Raw genomic sequence first — 21,591 nt, 5'->3', positions numbered from 1 at the left:
TGCCCACAATGCTGTTGGTGATGTTATTAGTCTGGGCAAGCTTATCTCATATATGAATATTGACAAAAAAGAACTTATCAAAAACACCTTTTCAGTATCTGCAGTTTATAACAATTTACAATTCAATAATGCAAAAGCTAAGAATATCCAATCTCTTGAAGTCTTGATTTACTCAGGAGTGTGTAAAAGACCCACTGCAGAAAATGTGGCCGGGTCAGGTTTGAACCTCGGATACCTTCGGCTCATCCATAAACGTCGAGGCGAGGACGGACTACGTGAAGTTTTTACTTCACTCAACAATGAAGGACTTCCAAGAGTAACCAATTCTAAAAAAGTACTGGAAGACTTTATACCAAAATTGATAAACTATTTACTGAAGTAACATGTATAAATTAGAAAAGTACTGAAAGTTTGTAGCAAAATACAGCGAACCGAAGAAAATCTGAAAATTAGGGTACACATTTTCTAACTTTTATTTCTTCACTTACAGACGGTAAATTATTTTCAAATTGTGTTGTTGTATTCATTTGAATATATAGATAACATCTATGTATAGTTTAGTGATGGCATTACTTACATTATTCGGAAAAAAATATGTTTTGTGTGACGACATGCTATTTTTTCCAAATATTTTAAGGATTTTTTGTATGTCAGAGTTCAACTTTTCTTACAAAAATAAGATTTTATTGAATAAAATAACACCATAATAGTTTTTTTTTTAATTGAGAAACTATTTTCAGGATGTATTAATGCCTTAATTGCATAGAAATATTTGAAAAGTAAAAAAATCATGATTTTTTTAATTTTGCTTATTTCTCATTTGGGTCCATTTCCGAGAAGCTCAAGTTTTGACATCAAATAAGCTAAATTTGAAAAAATCTGCGGTAAAAAGTTGGTAAAATGTGTATTTTAGTTGTTGAATGCTGAAATATCACAAATATCACAGATTTGGAGAATTTCATAAAAGTACCTATTACGGGATGTCATCCTTAAAAACAAGAGCACTGCAATGCAGAGCAATATACACAATGCAAAGTCATATATGTCCTTTGACCCTTAAGTGTGACATTGACCTTGAAGCAAGTCATCCGGATCATGCGCTCTGCACGTCGTCTCAGTGTGGTGAACAATTCTGCCAAGTTTCTTTGAAATCCTTCCAGCAGTTCAAGAGTTACAGAGCGGACAGGAAACAAACTGATATGACTTTTGACCCCTAAGTGTGACCTTAACCTTGAAGCTAGTCATCCGGAACATGCGCTTTGCACGTCGTCTTGTGTGTTGAACATTTGTGTCAAGTTTCTTTGAAATCCTTCAAGGGGTTCAAGAGTTACAGAGCGGACACGAAACAAACTGATATGACCTTTGACTCCTAAATGTGACATTGACCTTGACGCGAGACATCCAAAACATGCACTCTGCACGTCGTCTCGGTGTGATGAACATTTGTGTCAAGTTTCCTTGAAATCCTTCAAGGGGTTCAAGAGTTACAGAGTGGACACGAAATTGCTAACGGACAGACGGACGGACGGACAGACGGACACCAGCGTCATAACATAATACGTCCATTCGGGCGTATAATAAGGTGGAGCCAGTGTTCACAGGGCGTGTTTTCGTCATTTGATAAATAAGATTAAAACACGGTTGTGATGTAATCCTTTGTTTGTTTTGTCCATTATATAGGTTATTGTACCGATACCGTTCTATACACACGACTATTTTACTATACCTGTCCATTATTAACCTGTAATTACAGTCCATTCTTAAAATAATGGATACTTTAAGAATGGACAAGTACAGATTAATAATGGACAGGTATAGTAACAACCTTGTATGTTGAGAGATGTGAGTACATCAACCTATGTAATTCGAAACTTTCGAAATATAATCTGCAACGTTTTACAGAACTTGTAACTGCAATAAAAACCCTGAAGTGGAACGTATGACTTTAACCCAAATCGCCCCACAAATTATCAGTCAAATCACGCTTGGTAAACTACAGAGCTACCTCTTTAAGAGGTATACGGTAAACTGCTCTGTCGCAACTTCCGATGTAGTGCACGTCGCGATAAAAGAACATCAACAAAGGTGAGTGTCATCATATTTTTTTGCATTTTTACAAGCAGTGTATCGAATATCAAATATCGGGGAATGGTAGGCAATGTAGATATGATTTAACTTTACAGAGAACTTTAAGTTTGCTAATTCATTCTTAATTTGTGGTCGTGGTGATGTTTACAAACAAGCTGATTTTGCAGTAAATTTGGCCATTTCCTCATGAAAGCACTTTCATTGTCAAATATTTACATTTTAACTAATACTAAGAAGCAAACCGAGTAGGCGTGAGATAGCTGTAAAATATACAGTGCATTTGGAAATAAAATATGTACCGAAAATTGTTTCGGGAGTAAAATTATTCACTTTTCATTGTGAGAGATAGCTCTGTCGTGAAGAGATAGTCATGTTGCAAAGGAGATAGCTCTATGTTGCATTAACAGTTTTGAGCAGTGTTGAATGTATCCGGATAGTTGTGTCCACTTACGAGAGACAATTCAATTATCTCATTTTTATATCTATACATCATTTGTATAATACATATTGTTTATATTTTCTTATATTTATTTTGCTTGTTTTGTATTTAGAGCCGTTTTAATTCACAAATACTTCTGGATTCAGCACCAGTACTAACTTGTTCTCAGCAACTAACTATCAAGTCCTCCTACAGACACATTGCAAAATAGTCAGGGGGTTCAAACTCAAAGCCTATGATCAATAGATCTGCACTTTCACTATTGGTCTAAGCGAGCGGGCTATATATTTTCTTAGAAAAGGCATATGCTACTTTTTCTATAAAAAAGATATATTCAGTCAGAGAATAATTAATGCGTGAAATTATCTTGTGAAAAGCAAGGGTTGCCTGTAACTTTAGTGGAAGTGGCTCTGATACTTGTTTACACTACCTATTACACCATATAAATCTGGTATAATAATATTACATTCAGATATGATTTTACAAGGCTTGTAAAATCATATCTGAATATAATGATACCATAATTTCTTTTCGTTGAGGATACGACCAGTTTGTTTGTACGTACCTGTAAATAAAATATATTTTGTACAAATATCAGAGTCGCTGTGACTTCATCAATGTACGAGCACGTTCAAATGCTCTAATGAATCTAAAATCTGAAAGTTTTAACCAGTCATGCTGATTTACGAGCTAGATAAACTTTATAGGACAACTTTACGTGGAGGCAAATCATAATGCATTTAGTGTTTTAACAATGTACGCATTTAATTAGCAACCTCAATTAAACATACAATTATTGACATAATTATTGCAGTGATCGAATTCTAAATTTAAGAACTTTCTTTATAATTGAAATTCTAATATTCTCGGCTGTTTTCATTTCTATCAATTTATCTTTTATCTGAACCAATCAGACGCGTTTGTCGAAAGGGTCGTGACTTCAGATTTTGCGTAAAGTTCCTTATTATGTACAGGCATTCATGATCTATTTACAGCAATTTTCATTCATTTAAAATGTTCCTTCTTTTAGTTCTTATAATTGTCCAACTGTTTTCAAAATTCTTAATCTGGTGAAGTGGAGTTTATGTATGTACTGTCTTGATAGCAACTCCATTTGTTCAATTGTTTCAGTCCCTGGGAAATTTGTGTAGAGAATATCAGAATGTGTACAGTCAAAGACTAGCTGAGTGAGTAATCTTGAGGACATTGTTTGTATGGAATGTAGCGGTATATTTAGGATAGATGCTGCTTTTTCCAAAAACTCCAATCTGTGTTCTTCCAGTACTTTGCATGAAGCTAGAAAATGTTCCCTATTTACAGGGTTTTCCTTACATAAGAGACAGGCGGAATCAACCTGGAACTGGTTGAACCGGGATCGGTTCGCCTGTAATGGATAAGTCCCTGTTAGCAGCTTGGCTTTCAGTTCGGTTTTCTGTATGTCATGACTATTGTCTCTGACTGTAGAGTACACAATGTGTGGTGTTCCAACTTTAAGCAATTGAGGATTTATGTATTTGAGAGATGGCATTTCAGAAATTGTGTTTCTTCATTCTTCTTCTACTTTTACATTTATTGCTTTTCTCAGCATATCTTTCCAGTGTTGGACTGTTGGAGTGTTCCTGAGAATATCAAAGGCCGTTGGTAGATTGTACTCCAGTAGAAGATTTCTTGCCTTCGAGAACATACTGTTATCTGTAATATCCTTCACCGCTAGTTGACGTACTGCAATTTAGTATTCTTTGGTCCCTGGGGTGGATGGTATAGAGAACACAATGTTCAGGAGGTTTTTGTGGATGACAGTCTTAATTGGTAAAACACCAAGTAATGCTTTTGTAGCACATGAGGGTGTTCTGTCTGGGAGATGTATGTTTGAGAATCTTGTTTTCGAATCTGTCTTATGTATTCTCATCCTTCTTTGTAAGAGGAATGGTTTCTAGGCCATATGTCAGCCTGGGAATTACGAAGATACTCCAGTAGTGGGCTTTAGTCCTTTGGGTTACGCCCATTTCTGTATCAATCTTGAGTCAAGAACAATCAGAATTAAAGTCCAAATGTTTTTGCGACGGTAAATAAAATGCCGTATGGGCCAAAATATAGCCTAACGAAAGGGAATGAAAGACATCAACACCCCGTCCTAATATAAACTCGATAAAAAGACGAAATATCACTAAATGAACTTTGGTCATCTATAAATAAAAATCGAGAAAACAGTATTATTTTGCTGCTTGGAGATTTCTGTATCAATTTGTCTTCCGAATCCCAACAGGTACACTCATTTCTCGGCCCCTCATTTCTAAGGTCACGTTCCCAGCATGTTGTAGTAGAAGATGAAAAAAAATCAGACACCTTACGTATTCCCATTCTCTCTGGTGTTCCTCAAGGCTCGGTGTTAGTACCCTACTTTTTTATCCTATAAAATGTAAGCTGAGACTGTTTGAAGACCTGACAATAAAGTCCACTCCTCAAACAGATACATTACAAAAAGACCTGAAATCACTAGAAATATAGGAGCATGATTTGTCCAAGGAATTTGATCCTGACAAATGCGCAGTCCGAAAAGGAGAGACACTAATATGTTTTTACACCTTACATAATGTCCAACTAAAGTCAACACAAGATGCAAAATACCTAGGCATAACTATCAGTCATGACCTATCACGGAATATATGATACTATGACTCCAAAAGCAAATATTCACCCGGATTCATAAAAATGTGGAAGGCGAAAGACATAACATTTAAGACACATGTTAGATCGTTATTATAATGCTGCTCCACGGTTTAGCATCCGGGGAAAATATTTAAATTGCTATTAAGTAGAACAGATTTAGAGATCAGCAGCCAGATATATGTTTAATGGATTACAGGCATACAAAATGTTGACAGAATTAAACTTGCAAACCCTTGAACAGTGTCTTAATATCAGTGTTGTTACCTTCTTGCTCGAAATACAAAACGATCTTGTTTATGTTGATCACCACCACCATATGCTCATCAGAAACCTGAACTACTTGATACCTTACTCAAGGACACAGTATTATTATTTTTTCTTTCATCTGTGAAATAATCGCCCTTTAACAATTCATTTTATCCAAAGCCTAAACATCTCTGCTGAGAGGATTGACTCATTCTATAAATCCTACGTCTGCAGTCTGATTTATTTAATAGCCTTGTATTTTTTATTCTTTTAGCTGTTGCTACTTTCCACATAACAACTATATCTTTTAACACATGTTCCCTGCGCCTGCTAGATTTAATCGTCATCGATTGTTCAGCATTAATATGTAGATGTAGATATGGATGACAGTGGCGTGATGTGCATGTTAAGATGATGAGATAATCTTCAATGGGGATTGCAACGAGATGATTTCAAATTTTAAGAAAGTCAAAAGTCTATTAGCCATAAATCTGAACTGCGTAACTTTAGACTGCATAGCATTTCATTGACACTGGAATTGCAGCCAAAGTTGAACAACAGCCTACGAGCTGACTTTGAACCTCTTATCTGTATGGGTTTGTGCGTATAGAGCTATATTCTAACTGATCTGATTAAGGTCTGGTACGTGACTTAAATGGTGTCGAGTTGACTTGATTTCAAAGCATAACTGTGAATAACAACTTCACATGGCGAGGACACTGTCCTGTCATATAGGAGCATGAAAAGGCTTAAAGAGTGAGGTTTGTTGCCAGTGAATTAGTTTGAACTCTCCAGTGGTGTTTTTGCCACTGGCCGTTCAAAGGCGGTGCCCTACTGTGTTCCTTCTTCATGTATGATTTTTTTTTTTGTTACTTCTTTGTCAGTAATGCGTTCGTTAGTGATACTGTGTACATCTGCTCAGTTACTCAGTGCGTGTATTAAGTTGCACATACACATATTTCCATGTGGAGTGCTGTTTGGGTGGCTGAGTTCTTTGAATGTGGCTGTTCCTGTTGGACTCGTGGCCTTTTTTTACAACTTTTACACAAGAAGTCTCCGAAAATCTTGAGACTGACCAGCAAACTGACACCATAGTAACGGACTTTAGCGAAGCTTTTGACAAAATTGACCCCCATAAATTACATGTAATATATAAACTCGATACCTTTGACGTCCAACCATTAGCATCAAGTCATTTCTCAAGGACCTATCCTAAAGGATCGTTGTTAGTGGTGGCACCTCAGACATTCTACCTGTTCTGTCTGGTATTCCTCAAGACCAAGTCATAGGTTTCTGTCTCTTCCTGATTCGCATTAATGATTTACCTGACTCAATTAAAGATAAATCTAGATTATCTGCGGGTACCATAGTATATTTTACAGTCAAATCCTCCCTCAATACACGATTGAAACATTAATGGTACGATTCTATTTTTATCTACAATTAATCTTAATTGTTTCTAAAACCCGTGTACTAAGTTAAATAACTCATTTTGCACCAGCAAATGGAATGCTGTTCTGTCAAAGTTTTCTTGAGTTGTATAAATTGATAATGTTTGCCTTATATAGGCTTCACAGCTAGTGTCAGTGAAACGTTATAAGACGTTATAAGACGTTATGACGTTCATTTCAGTCATTTTAGTAGCACAAGGATTCCATCTACAGAGAGTCTCTTAGAGGAAGGTCCATTGATACTATTTCGCGCTATAATCGCTTCACGGAGGCGTTAAATGAATTTCCAGTTCCAATCACTTGAATGATTAGGTCGACCAAGTATGCCGAGCTGTGTCCGAGGAGTAATTCTTAACAAATGGAATTAATTTATATCAGCCCATACTGCTTTAATTGTACGAAAAGCTAAATTTTTTAATAAAACATTAAAGTTGACAGATTGTGAAATCTAATATTCTTGTTTGAAAATTAACACCTTCGTGTTTCAATCGCCTCGATAGGCTAGTGGTAGAGCGTCCGCTTCGCGTGCAGGAGATCGTGGGCGCTTAGCCTTAAAAGGGAAACTGGCCTCTTCTCTCAGACCCTCGTGGCGATGGATTCCATCAGGAATGAAGTGTCGACAGTGGTTAGTATAAGTTGTAGAACTTGTTTCACAATCGACCTAAAATAAATTAGTATAAATTCCGCTTTAGACATTATAGGATATATACATGCAGCGTCTGCTATACATGTACAACTTTACTCATCCTGCTAATGTAAATATTTTCGACTGGCCTCAATGTGTTATAAAAATCAGTCATTTTTGTAGAATTAATGATTTTTTATCATTTACTATTTATCGTCGTTAAGTTCCTAAAAGGGGACTTTGGAGTGCAACGCAGCAGTACTTGATCCCACAGTCTCACACTCAGTACCATGCACATGTGTGCTTGCACATCCATTTGTTGCTTGCTAAGCCGCTTGTAGCTCATTTAATATATAAAGTTCACAGGAATGAAAAAATTAAAGTAAACGCTTTTGTGACATTTTTATTTCAAATGAGGTAAGGTATCCATATTGGTATACAGACACTAAAAAGAAAAATGGCGCGAAAAAAAATGGTAGTCGCATAATGGCGGATACAAATAGTCCTCAGATTTTTTGCTCTGTAGAGCTACTTTCCTTATTTTTTCTTTGCAATGTTTTTGCTAAAATCACATGACAGATCTATGCCTGACATGTAGGTACCATTTTGATAATGAAATAACATTAAAAAAATGTTCATGGAAACTTCATACACCACCAGTATAATTTGGGGTCTCATTTTTTAGCTGATTTTGCAGTTTGTGTGTTTGACTGAAATTATTTTTCTTGCATCAAACAAGACCCCCACTTTTCTTTTGATTTTTAGTTAATACTGACAATATTCTTCAAGAAAATGTAGGTTACAGACATTAAAAATGGGTCCTGATGTGTGCTGCGGTCATTGGAATTAGGTCAATTTTATATAGAATAAAGAAAAACAATTATTTAGTGTGTTTTAACCTATTGGTAAACAAAGATTACACATTCGCAGATATACATTCAAAATACGGATTAATATAGAATATTTAGGGAGATAGTATCGAAGCGCATTGTTCAAAACTGTGTGCCTATCCCAGATAACAGTGTTTCTTTACATAGTTTTCCGCAAAAGAAGAACATATTTGTGATATGGTTGATATTCGAGCAGAAATTTGAAAGCGAACTGCCAAAAACAGCTAGAGTGTGTAGCCGGCATTTTCAGGTGGACGATTTCGAGAGAAACCCTGAACTATTGAGATCTTTGGGTCTAGACTGTGGAAAGTTAAACCGGCTGAAAAAAGACTCGGTGCCCACTATACGCACGTTGACTGTAGACAGAAAAATAGAGAAGCGTGGTGTGACATGTGACGAGAGACATTATGATGAGCAGTTAAATAAGAAGCGGAGGTCATCTTCAGACATGGTTTGTATATAATTCATATGGTCATTTACATAAATAACACATTCGAGCCTTCAATATTAAAAAAGCTACAATTTGGGTTAAATATTTTCTTCTTTGAAAATTTAATCTGTATTGTGTTTTAGTATGTATTTGTAACAATCTAAATCTGCATACTCCGAGCGCATGCTAAATAAAAATGGCTGTCCCCAATAGTGACAATGAAAGAAGAGAAAAAGTGTTAAATTAGAGATCTGTAGTTAACGAATAATAACTTTCTATCTATCTTCTATTATTGTTTAACTCCCCTTTCGGGTATTATTAACAGTCAATGCAAGAGAAGAGAGATTTTTACACAGAGATGTCGAAGTGACATTGCAAATAAAATCTGACTAGAGCGCAGACATTGCTGCAACTAATTGTACATATTCTGGCATACTGCGTGAGCAGGGGAACAATTCCAGGCGGGAAGTTGTTCCATAAGATAAGGGTGCTTGGAAAAAAAGAAAAACTATATAAACCGTGATAATTAGGCACTATACGACGTGTTCATTTTTGACGTGTTGAGCTACCTATGGAGTTTCCAGTTTTTCTATTTTGCCTGTTAGTGATGGCACCTCAGACATTCTACCTGTTCTGTCTGGTATTCCTCGAAACCCAGTCATAGGTTTCTGTCTCTTCCTGATTCGCATTAATGATTTACCTGACTCAATTAAAGATAAATCTAGATTATCTGCGGGTGACACCATAGTATATTTTACAGTCAAATCCTCCCTCAATACACGACTGAAACAGCAATGGTACGATTCTATTTTTAACTACAATTAATCTTTATTGTTTCTAAAACCCGTGTACTAAGTTAAATAACTCATTTTGCACCAGCAAATGGAATGCTGTTCTGTCAAAGTTTTCTTGGATTGTATGAATTGATTATGTTTGCCTTATATATTTTGTTTGTTTTGGGTTTAACGCCGTTTTTCAACAGTATTTCAGTCATGTAACGGCGGGCAGTTAACCTAACCAGTGTTCCTGGATTCTGTACCAGTACAAACCTGTTCTCCGCAAGTAACTGCCAACTTCCCCACATGAATCAGAGGTGGAGGACTAATGATTTCAGACACAATGTCGTTTATCAAATAGTCACGGAGAACATACGCCCGCCCGAGGATCGAACTCACGACCCCGCGATCCGTAGACCAACGCTCTACCTACTGAGCTAAGCGGGCGGGTCTTGCCTTATATAGGCTTCACAGCTAGTGTCAGTGTAACGTTATAAGACGTTATGACGTTCATTTCAGTCATTTTAGTAGCACAAGGATTCCATCTACAGAGTCTCTTAGAGGAAGGTCCACTGATACTATTTCGCGCTATAATCGCTTCACGAAGGCGTTAAATGAATTTCCAGTTCCAATCACTTGAATGATTAGGTCGACCAAGTATGCGGAGCTGTGTCCGAGGAGTTATTCTTAACAAATGGATTTTTTTTTTGGATTTAACGTCGCACCGACACATGATAGGTCATATGGCGACTTTCCAGCTTTAATGGTGGATGAAGTTGTTCCATAAGATAAGGGTGCTTGGAAAAAAGGAAAACTATATAAACCGTGATAATTAGGCACTATACGACGTGTTCATTTTTGTCGTGTTTAGCTACCTGTGGAGTTTCCAGTTTTTCTATTTTGCCTGTAGACTAGGATAAAAGATGCAATAATATGTTCAGTCAGTTTATACAGAATATATAAGATTGTTCAGCAGAAATACGAAGATGTAGATATGGATGACAATGGCGCGATATCCATGTTAAGATGCATGTTTAGTTTGAAGAAATTTTGATATTCCTTTTTCAAAAAGATTTTTAAAACTGACCCAAATGACCTTAAAAGTTTTAGATTCATGACTTTAGATAGATAGATAGATTAGATAGATTTATTTCAGTAAGGAGTGCACATACATGGACAATTAAAAACAACATGTATAGTAATTACAGCATAATAACATAATGCATACATGAAATTAAAAATAGCCATGACAGGCACACCGTCACCAAGGATTACACAAAAAAGAGAAAACTCTTATTTCCATTGTGGTCCTTTGTGTTGGTGGCATGACATAGAGAGGCATAACAGAGTTTACAGAATTATGTGACTAGATGGAAATTACACAGCTATATCAAATAAAGAATTATGTGACTAGATGGAAATTGCACAACTATAACAAAAATGCGAGCTTAAATTAAAATGTTCATACATCGAAGGCCATAAGAATAGTTATTAAACACATTAAATAGTTATTAAAACACATTAAAGTAATTAAGTTAGCTGCTGGCTCCCTTGTTCTTTATGAGTTTATAATTTGTTAAAAAGCCAGGAAGTTAACTTCCAAATTGGTTTGCTTACGGTATATAGTACTAATCTATGTGAAAATGATACATGACTTTCAAACAACTTTTTGACCTTTTCCTTACCAGAGCTAATCCCATTTTTAACCTTTTCTAAAGTTAAGATTTAATTCTTGATGGCTTCACTTGTTCGATGTTTGTCTCTAAAATCAGATATTCAAAAAAAAATGTTGAAATAGTAGATTCTATATGAAATAAAGAACAGTCCAATTTAATGGTATTAAACCTGATATTACTCAATGTCACGTACAGTTACTTCCCTTTTTACCATAAAAACACGGAAGTGTACAAAGTATACAAGTAGATGAGACAAGTCAAATGGTTTATCGCGGCCAGAAATTTGTACAAACCGGACAGAAGTTGCGAAATTGTCATTTGTGCAGGAAAGTACTGGACAGGTATAGTGACCATGCACGGACACAGCCAATTTTCCGATCCCCTGCCCCCCCCCCCCCCCCCCACCCCTCACCCTGGAACATAGTGACAATGTGACAATGAAAGAAGAGAAAAAGTGTTAAATTAGAGATTTGTAGTTAACGAATAATAACTTTCTATCTATCTTCTATTATTGTTTAACTCCCCTTTCGGGTATTATTAACAGTCAATGCAAGAGAAGAGAGATTTTTACACAGAGATGTCGAAGTGGCATTGCAATTAAAATCCTGGAAATTTTGAAATTTAGCACTTCATTTTTTGCATTCTGGGACAGTTTTATGGACTAACCTGTTAAATTTGGGAAAATGATAAAATCAAGCTTTCTTGAAGGTAAAATTCTTAGTTTCTTTTAGATAAATAATATGAATTATGTCGGGGTCGTATGTAGCAGCAGCCGCATATACTTTACATGCAGTCCTAATGTTGCCTTTTTCGAAAAAACATTTTCTTTCCTTCTTGTCTTCTTTCCTTTTTTAAAGATTTTCCAGAGGGGGTCCGGACCCCCGGTCCCCACCCCCGTCTGGATCCGCGCATGGTGACATATCATGCTTTCTGTTTATGCAGGTAAACTTGTGTTTGGTTAAATTTCAACAGAGCACAATTGTCTGAACAGTGTACAAACTCATTACTGTTATTTCAGGCAAGGGTGGAAAAAAAGTGGTAGACAATGAAAGCAGTAACATTTTTATTTAAAAATAACAAAACAATGAGACAAACATTTCCAACATCTTTGGACGGTTCAAAAATCCCATGTTAAACATACGATAAAGCCCGAAACGCGTGAAAATGTTCCGAATGTAAATCGGGTGAAGTAGGCGCTCTATGTATAGAGTTAGATTATGCGTCTAGATTGATTAAACTGGGCGAGTCTACTTACTTATTACTTGAGGATGAAAAAAAAACGTGTTTTTTAAATGTTGCTCTTAAACAAGGGTGGCGGTTGAACTACTAAAAGTACAACAACAGTTAATTCACAACAAATCGTACGGTATGTTTTATAGTCGTATTTACGCTTATGAGACCTGTTTCACCCATAAGTAAAGAATTCACAGGTCCATCATGAAATATTTTCCCCAGCGCGCATATACTTTACCTTTTCAGTATGATCGGCCGCGATCAATAAGTAAACACAACATGTCAGCCAAAGTGTTACAAGAAATCAAAGACAAATTCGAGGGAGAATGGAAAATAGATCGTAGTGAATGCTTTGAAGATTTCCTTCGAGAAGTTGGTAAGTTTCTATTAATCATTAAACTTTGATTATAGTACTACGCTTTATGGTATATAGTACTAATCCTGATCTACATGTATGGATAGCGTGATTTTGTTTTCGCTAGGATGGTAATTATCAAATATAAGTCATCCCGATAAACCAGATGTATAAGACTACAATATACTATTCAGAAAACTGTGATAGCCTAATACGCGTTTTTATTATATACCTATATAAATTCTGTAACAAATCTGCTTGTATTTCACAATTAAATATGAACAGACAGGCAAAAATTCCGTATTGTACATTTTGAATTCCGTATTGGACCTTCCGTATTGTATGCTGCCGGACTATTTTCATTAATATGCATTACCAGACACATTTCTATAAAAAGCGCACATAAAACTTCACTATGTTCCATTTAATATCGATAAATATTGAAGATTTCGTTCAAGAACAAAACAAAAATCAAAATGGTAAAGGTATATAATAAAAGGGTCATTATAACAGTAGCTAGATCTGGGACTTTGTATTTGGCTCTCGTGGATTTTGCAAGGTCGGATCACACTCGGCGCTTGCGCGCCTCGTGAGATCCGATCTAGCAAAATCCACTCGAGCCGAATACTGCATCCCTGATCAAGCTACTGTTATAATAACCCTATTTTATTGATTATCATGTAAAGATACTCATCACCAGTTGCTTACGGATGTAATTTTGTAGACACAATCGATTTTCTCACACGAGTGTGTGGATATTGAAAAAATGTACAGTCTGTACCTGTTTTAGCCCCAAAACACCGACGTCTGCAATTGAATTGCAAATGTATTGTCCTTCAAGTGTATTTTTTGAAATCGATGCTACAGGATGGATGACTGAAAGAATAAAAAAGAATGGTCATGTTCCATGAATGCAGTAACCTTGAACGTAGCAAAACCCTTAAACAATGTAAGTGTGCAGGACTTACCTGTGGCTTTCCACCTGTTTATTTCACACACAAACACATAGAAAGTATAACTAAATAGACGAAATTGATGCATGTTTAGAGCTACATGAAATGAGTGAAATAAAGGATTTTGAAATAAACATACACGGGAAAGGTGAAGATTTGTTTGATCAATACATTGCCGCCGATTGGTCTGCTTTTTTATTACTTTTAGGAGTGAACTTTTTCATCCGTAAGATGGCTAGTATGGCCAAACCTGTTTCCACTGTAAAGGTAGACATAGAGGAAGAGAAAATTGCTGTCGCAATGAATGCTGGTTTCATGGTTAAAGCGGATACATATAAACTTGGAGAAGAGTTCAAATCGGAGCACCCGGATAAGAAGAGTAAAGTAAGTGGATACTGGTCCAGACGAAAAAAAACAGAACGTCGATTTTCATGAACTCCAACGAGAGGACATAAAAAGCTACTACGAGCTGCACAAATATAAACGAAAACTATTTTCCTGTTTACAAAGAGGAAAGGAAAAAATAAATGCATTTTTCCATGTTCGTGGAAATGGTTGGATTATTATCAGTATTTTTTGGATGTGACTGTCACATGTGAAATGATAAGATAAGTGAATTGGTTTTGCAACACAGGAAGTAATCCAGATTGTTTCAAGAGTGTCACCAAAATTATGTTTTTATGTTATGTTTTTAACGTAGGTTTATAAATTCCCGTAAAAGTCAATGCCCGTTCATGGGAACCACGACTGTTTTATCTATGCATGATAGTATTTTCATATTTTATTTCGGAACAAGTAGTCTCATCAACCGCAATTACTGACTAGATTCTAATATAGTTTTAATTTTTTATCTCTTTAAAGGCAGTTGTTATATATGAAGATGGTAAACTAGTCCAAAACAACACTCCAGAAGATACAAACATAAAACCAACAAAAGCAACACGAGAAATTGTGGGGGATGCTACTGGTAACAGACTTTCAATTTCAAGCCTGGTTATTTATTAATTTTCTTCCATTTGTTCAAAACAGATTTTCCCCCAGAGCGCTTTCGAAAACTTCATTAGGTATTACTGATATTTACCATATAAATATTTATATATATGTTTCCGTGAGTCAATATATAATTTTATGTAATTCAATTTATATATATTATTGTCATTTCAGACAATGTATGTCGGTGATGTTGTCTGTAAAAGATATTTTAAACGAACGCCAAAATAAAACAACATGGACTGTGATGGACTTGTTTCATAACGTCTGGATATTTTTGAGCTAAAACATGTTTTCAGTAAAAAGAAATGGCACAGGTTAATTAAATACTCGTGTGATTTTACATTTGATGGAGAAAAAAAGCTGGAAAACTATAGATTTTAGCTATAACTATAGAAAACGACTGTGAACTAACACGGGTACAGTGTATCGACAGCTACAGCATTCAGTTGAAGCATAATAACATTTGTTTCATCCAACCTAACATATTTTAAGTGCAATTAGTCGGATCGTTTATTAGTCCCCTACTGGTTGAAAACCAGTTTCGGGGACTATAGGAATGCGCTTTTCCGTCCGTGATTCCGTTCGCAATTTCGTGTCCGGTCCATAACTCTGTCATTCATGAAGGGATTTTAATATTACTTGGCATAAATGTTCCCCATGATGAGACGACTTGTCATATGCAAATCCCGGACCCCTAGCTTAAAGGTCAATGTCACAATTGGAGGTCAAAGGTCAACAGGGCTTTTTTCCTGTCCGGTCCACAACTCTGCCATCCATAAAGGGATTTTAATATTACTTGGTACAAATGTTCCCCATGATGAGACGACGTGTCATGCGCAAAACCCGGACCCCTAACTTAGAGGTCAAGGTCACAATTGGAGGTCAAAGGTCAACAGGGCTTTTTTCCTGTCCGGTTAATAACTCTGCCATTCGTGAAGGGATTTTAATTTTACTTGGCATAAATGTTCTCCATGATGAGGCGACGTGTCATGCGCAAAACCCGGACCCCTAGCTCAAAGATCAAGGTCACAATTGGAGGGCAAAGGTCAACAGGGCTTTTTTCCTGTCCAGTCCACAACTCCGCCATCCATAAAGTAATTTTAATATTACTTAGCACAAATGTACCTCGTAATCAGACGATGTGTCATGCACAACTTTCAGACCTCTAGCTCAAAGGTCAAGGTCACACTTGGCAGTCAAATGTTAACATGGCATGAACAGGGTCTGTTTTGTGTCCGGTCCATAACTCTGTCATTCGTCAAGGGATTTTAATATTACTTGGCACAAATGTTCCCCATGATGAGACAATGTGTCATGCACAAATCCCGGACCCCTAGCTCAAAGGTCAAGGTCACAATTGGGGGTCAAAGGTCAACAGGACTTTTTTCCTGTCCGGTCCATAACTCTGCCATTTGTGAAGGGATTTTAATATTACTTGGCACAAATGTTCCCCATGTTGAGACAACGTGTCATGCGCAAAACATGGACTCCTAGCTCAAAGATCAAGGTCACAATTGGAGGTCAAAGGTCAACAGGGCTTTTTTCCTGTCCGGTCCAGGACTCTGTCATGCATCAAGGTATTATTCAAGAATGACTTTGTCCGGAGATTTCTTCTTCATGCATGGAGGCATTTTGATGTAACTTGGCACAAATGTTCACCACCATAAGGCAGCATTGTTTTTAGAATTACCTCCCTTTGTTGTTACTATAAATAGATTATATTATAACATTTTTATTACTTGCTGTAGGAAAAAATCGAGACCACTTTTCTGTTGTACAACATGCATGTTACATCCAATTTTTATATATGAATATTTTTCTTTAGTATGGTATGCAAATATTGAACTCAGTTGAAATCTGTTTTATTATATATATGCTATATAATGATTGAATCTCATTACACTGAAATGAACCCATACGAAAAAGAAATTTAATAAAAGGTCAATAAAAGGCAAACAAAGGGCTAGCAAAAGGTACTTCTATGTTTTGTTAAAACCTTTTATAAGCCTTTAATTTAACAAAATACTAACAAAAGACTAATAAGGATTTTGTGAGTAATACATTTTGTTTACCTTTTGTTTCAGATACTGCCTTTTATTAATGTTTCATTACACTTATAATTTGAAATTTACCTTTTATTAGCATTGGATTGGACTTATATTCTTAAATATTGCCATTTGTTTGTATTTCATTCCACTTAGAATCAACACTTACATATTTTGTTTGTATTTCATTACACTTGCTTTCAAAAACAAGAAGTTTCGTTCATATTTCAATACATTTGTAGGTTTTGACGACTTGTTTCACAAAATCTAGCATAAACAAATTAGTTTCATATTTCATTGATATTGGCTAAATACTGCTGCTGCTGTTTTGAATTTAGAGCTACATCTACCATTCACTATGTTCTTCATATACATAATTACACTTCTGACGATTGCAAAGGTTTGTCAGTAAGTAAATGGCTACTGAGCACTTGCAAAATTAATGCATAATATTCTTTATCATACATAATCAGCTTTAAGAGAGACAATCTATAAACAGAGACCACTTAAAATAATAATTAAAACTTCTCCTGAAAAAACAATTCCAATGTTTTTCTCATTCCATAGAATTCCTTAGAATTTTTTTAAGATAATGCAAAGTTTTCCTAGTAAGATTTTTTTTATTTAAATTGCAGCAAAGATTACATTGAAAATCTTAAGATTTGTTTGGATTATACTAGGTATCCAAATTAATTGAAATGAAACAAGGAATCTAACTAATTAAAATTTATGTCAATGTTTTCATTTTGTATATTAAAAGGATGTTAATTAGAATTCTATCATTTTATTTATAATTAATATAACAAGAGATATCATTGAAAATAGGTCCTATTTATAAATTATATAAGCTATTTATTTTTTGGTTATTAAACACCTCAAACAACAGCACCAGATAATAGGCATTAAAAGTAATTTCATAAGTACAACAAATTGTAAATGATATTATGCTTTTGATATAATGTTACATCCTCATAAATGAATTAGTCTATTCTTTTGATGATTGGCAATGATTAATTATCTTGCTTTTACAGCCACTTGATATACTGCTGTTCAATGTATACAGATGTGTTAACACACAGAGATACAGCGTATCTGATCAAGATAAGGACCAATGAAAATACAGGCTTCAGAACCGTTTTACACCTGTACACCAATAAATAATCCCCATCTTTCTGCTTGTTTTTTCTCTCTGAGATCTTTGCAAATGCTGTGAGCAAATAAATGGTCAAATTTTCTCATGAACTGTATACTTATATATTTTAAGAACATAGATATTCCCTTCAGTAACTATATATTGTACCAAAGAAAATGGCTTATGAATACAAAAATTTGAATGTAAACAGGAAGTTCGTTGTTCATGTTGTTGGAGGCAAATGGAATAAAGCTAACTTGAAACTCTAAAATGCTTTTAGAGAGATATCAGGTAAGAGTTTCAAACTTTCTAATGTAAAATTTAAGTTTTACAGCTATATGTCACAGATCTTGAATAAATAGACTGAAGCAGGAACTTTATTTATCTCAGTAGATTGAACTTTTTCGCCTGGTTACAGGTAACTTTTTCAGGTATATGTGAATGATAGATAATTTATAATGCTTCTAAGAAAACAGTTAAATATTCAATACTTAATTGTTGCAGTTCTCAATTATTTATTTTTTTAAAGTACAAATATGTTAGTAAAATCACTCTGAACCTAGGACTTACAACAGCCTCTAAACATTTTCAGATGAAAGAGTGTGCATATATCTAGTTATTAGAGGTATATGCCTATATGTATGAATTGATGTAGTTGGAGAAATCAGATCGCTTCAGTGCATGACTATGCTACAGGATGATATAAGATCACAGACAGAAATTCGATCAAGGATCAAACATAAATTACATAATACTTCAACTAAATTGTAAGTTAAATTTGCAAACAGTCTTATACTATACAATTACTATAAAAGGTTGATAAATTGTTTATTTTGTGGGGGTTAGCCTCACACTGAATTTAAAGGTTGATCATAATACACCAATATTTTGTCAGTTCTAAATTCTAAAATTTCTTTTTACGATTGTCTGATAAAAAAAACAACAACAAAAAACTTGCATTATTTTATGGTGAAGCAGATGAGGGATAGTACCCACAGATGGTGCTCTCACACTGAATTTAAAGGTTGATCATAATACACCAATATTTTGTCAGTTCTAAATTCTAAAATTTCTTTTTACGATTGTCTGATAAAAAAAAAACAACAACAAAAAACTTGCGTTATTTTATGGTGAAGCAGATGAGGGATAGTACCCACAGATGGTGCTCTCAATATTTTCATTTCGGTGTCCAATAAATAAATGGTTTTGATACATGTAGAATGTTTAAAACTGGCTTTAGAGTTGTCATTTCACATACTGCTGTACTAAGTTAGGAATATTGTATTGCCTAAAATTATATTTTAATCGCAATTACTAATATAACTCATTTCTGTAATTATGTTATATCATTTTCAGAAATAAATGGCTGGAATGAAGTTCCTGACCCTGGTGATGATTTTGGAAAAGCAAAGAGACATTCTGATGCCACCTTGTATTGAGCCTGCAATACTCCAAAATGATTTTGTTGTATTCATAATTTTCTATCAAATAATCTTTTAGTTTAATTTTCAAATTTAAGCTAAGTGAATTTTTATTATTCTTAACCACAAGTGTAAAAGCCGCTGGCAGATGTGTTATTCCCCTTTGAATTTTATTCTTTTTGTTTTTTATGAAACCCAGATCTGTCTCAACATTAGATTAAAATAATTTTGTTTTGTGTCAATATCAGCAATGTTTTCCAATGGTTTTCCATCAAACCTTTCCAAACTTCTGCAAAGAATTCTTCTAAAAATTCCTTCAACTTTAATGCGATGAAAAGAATGTACGCTGCATACAGTTTATCTATGTGATATGACTACGGTCAAACTTTGCTTATGAAACAGAAATATTGAAATACATTGTAATTACAATTGTATGTTTTGCTTGGCCTTCACTTTTTTATAGGTGTGACGTCATTGTCCAAAGATTCATGAATAGCGAATATGCTATTTGTTAAAGCGGGATCAGTTGGCCTATTTTAGAAATAAATAAAAATAATAAATAAAAAAAAATCCTTTAATTGATTTTTTCTCATGTATTTTAATCAAACTTGATTTGCAGCATCTTTATTAGGCCCGCAGCCAACTTTGTTCAGCTGGGACATTTGACCCCTTTTAGTGGCTGCTAGAGCTAAAACTAGAAATGCCTTTATACAGCGTCTCATGAACAGTTTGGTGGATCTTTGTCAAGTTCCTCTTCCAAATTTATTTATAAAGCAACTTGGGCCCTATTAGGGACCACTATAGCTAAAAGTAGATATGCCTTTCTTCGCATTAACCACTAAAATGTAAGGGATTTTTATCAAACTCGATGTGTAACAATATCGTTAGGTCTCCTGTTATTTTGTTACAAATGGGGATAGGGACCAATTTAGCTAAAAATATAAACACGTTTAATGACCTCTTCTCATGAACCGCTTCATGAATCTTCATCAAACTACTGCTGTAATTATTCGTCTAAGGATAAACGAAACAAAATTGCAACCCTACGAAACCTTTGCTAAAAATTAAAAGAGAACTATCTAAATTGTTAAAGTGCGGTGTTTAGTTTTGCAATTTGAAAAATGTTAGATGAAAGATGAATGTTAGATGAAAAATTCATAAACTTCTTTCCTTATTACAATTCGCCGACCATCATCTTTAAAGATATTTCTTGTTAGGTGTATTTTGACCTATCTCTACCTGGTAAAGTGTTTCTTGTGGACTTATATTATATAGATTTTTTTTTGTTTTGTTTTAGGATTAATTTCCCTTTGTTGTTACTATAAATAACTGATATGATAACTTTTTTTATAATCGGCCAAAAAATTCCATTATGCAAATTTTATTCAAAGTGTTTTGTTATAACATATTGTATGTATAGTACAATATTGTTTATACATCATTGACAGATATCAGTTCATTATGTTATACTGCAGTAGAGAAAATTAGGTGCCTTCCAGTAGGGGACTTTGTATTGCATGGCAATACTTCATTCACTTGTTAATTTATGGTTGTGTATTTTGTAGCTTGTTACTGTTGTTTATACAGAATTATTTGTTGTTATATTATTAGTTATGTCCATGTCCACGAATTTTTACATTCCAAATGATAAATGTTTTATTATTTTGTATCTGGTCATAAGTATATGCTGTGCATTAGCGAATAAAGACATACTTATCTTTTCTCTCAGCAAGACAGATGAGTCTAATTTGAAATGATAAGTGGAAAATAGATTTAAGATAGCCTGACCTTTATATACAACATGTATCATGTAATCAGCTCGTCGTAACACATTATAGTAGCCATTTTACATTATATATACATGCGGTACATGCTGATAAAATTTCTATATTCGGTTGTTGATTTTTTTTTTAATTAAAAGTTATCTTGCTATGTAACTGAATGAATTGTCCATAATCATTTTATTATGACATTGAAAATGTTTTTGGAATAAAGTGGTTGCTGGTTATATACAAGTATACATGTGTATATTAAATTTGAGAGATGCTTTTGCATAGTGTATATTTTTTAGTGTTTGAATCAAACTTTTTGTAATTCAGGGTATGTTAAAAGATATTTAGTAAATTATGTTTTCTTTCACAAGATTTTCTTGCCAAATGAATGAATAT

The 21,591-nt window shown here is 34.6% G+C and overlaps 1 protein-coding gene across 1 annotated transcript; it reads left to right on the top strand.

Annotated features, from left to right (window-relative positions):
* The first annotated feature begins 11,503 nt into the window (after positions 1-11,503).
* On the top strand, positions 11,504-19,798 carry LOC123534349 (fatty acid-binding protein, adipocyte-like). Its single transcript, XM_045316570.2, has 6 exons — positions 11,504-11,632; positions 12,771-12,900; positions 14,041-14,216; positions 14,694-14,799; positions 14,997-18,769; positions 19,359-19,798. Exons 2-5 carry the CDS (start codon positions 12,804-12,806, stop codon positions 15,011-15,013), a joined length of 396 nt encoding a protein of 131 aa, XP_045172505.2. The 5' UTR covers positions 11,504-11,632; positions 12,771-12,803; the 3' UTR covers positions 15,014-18,769; positions 19,359-19,798.
* The last annotated feature ends 1,793 nt before the right edge of the window (positions 19,799-21,591 follow it).

Source organism: Mercenaria mercenaria, chromosome 12 (assembly GCF_021730395.1).
Source record: "Mercenaria mercenaria strain notata chromosome 12, MADL_Memer_1, whole genome shotgun sequence".
In the NCBI taxonomy this organism is placed as follows: Eukaryota; Metazoa; Mollusca; class Bivalvia; order Venerida; family Veneridae; genus Mercenaria; species Mercenaria mercenaria.
Note: the sequence above shows the minus strand (reverse complement) of the source record. Positions and strands in the feature narration are given on the sequence as shown.

Coding starts and splice junctions, on each gene's coding strand:
- LOC123534349 (XM_045316570.2), top strand. CDS start 12,804: ATGTCAGCCAAAGTGTTACAAGAAATCAAAGACAAATTCGAGGGAGAA. Junction 12,901..14,040: donor AGATTTCCTTCGAGAAGTTG/GTAAGTTTCTAT, acceptor TATTACTTTTAG/GAGTGAACTTTTTCATCCGT. Junction 14,217..14,693: donor ACCCGGATAAGAAGAGTAAA/GTAAGTGGATAC, acceptor ATCTCTTTAAAG/GCAGTTGTTATATATGAAGA.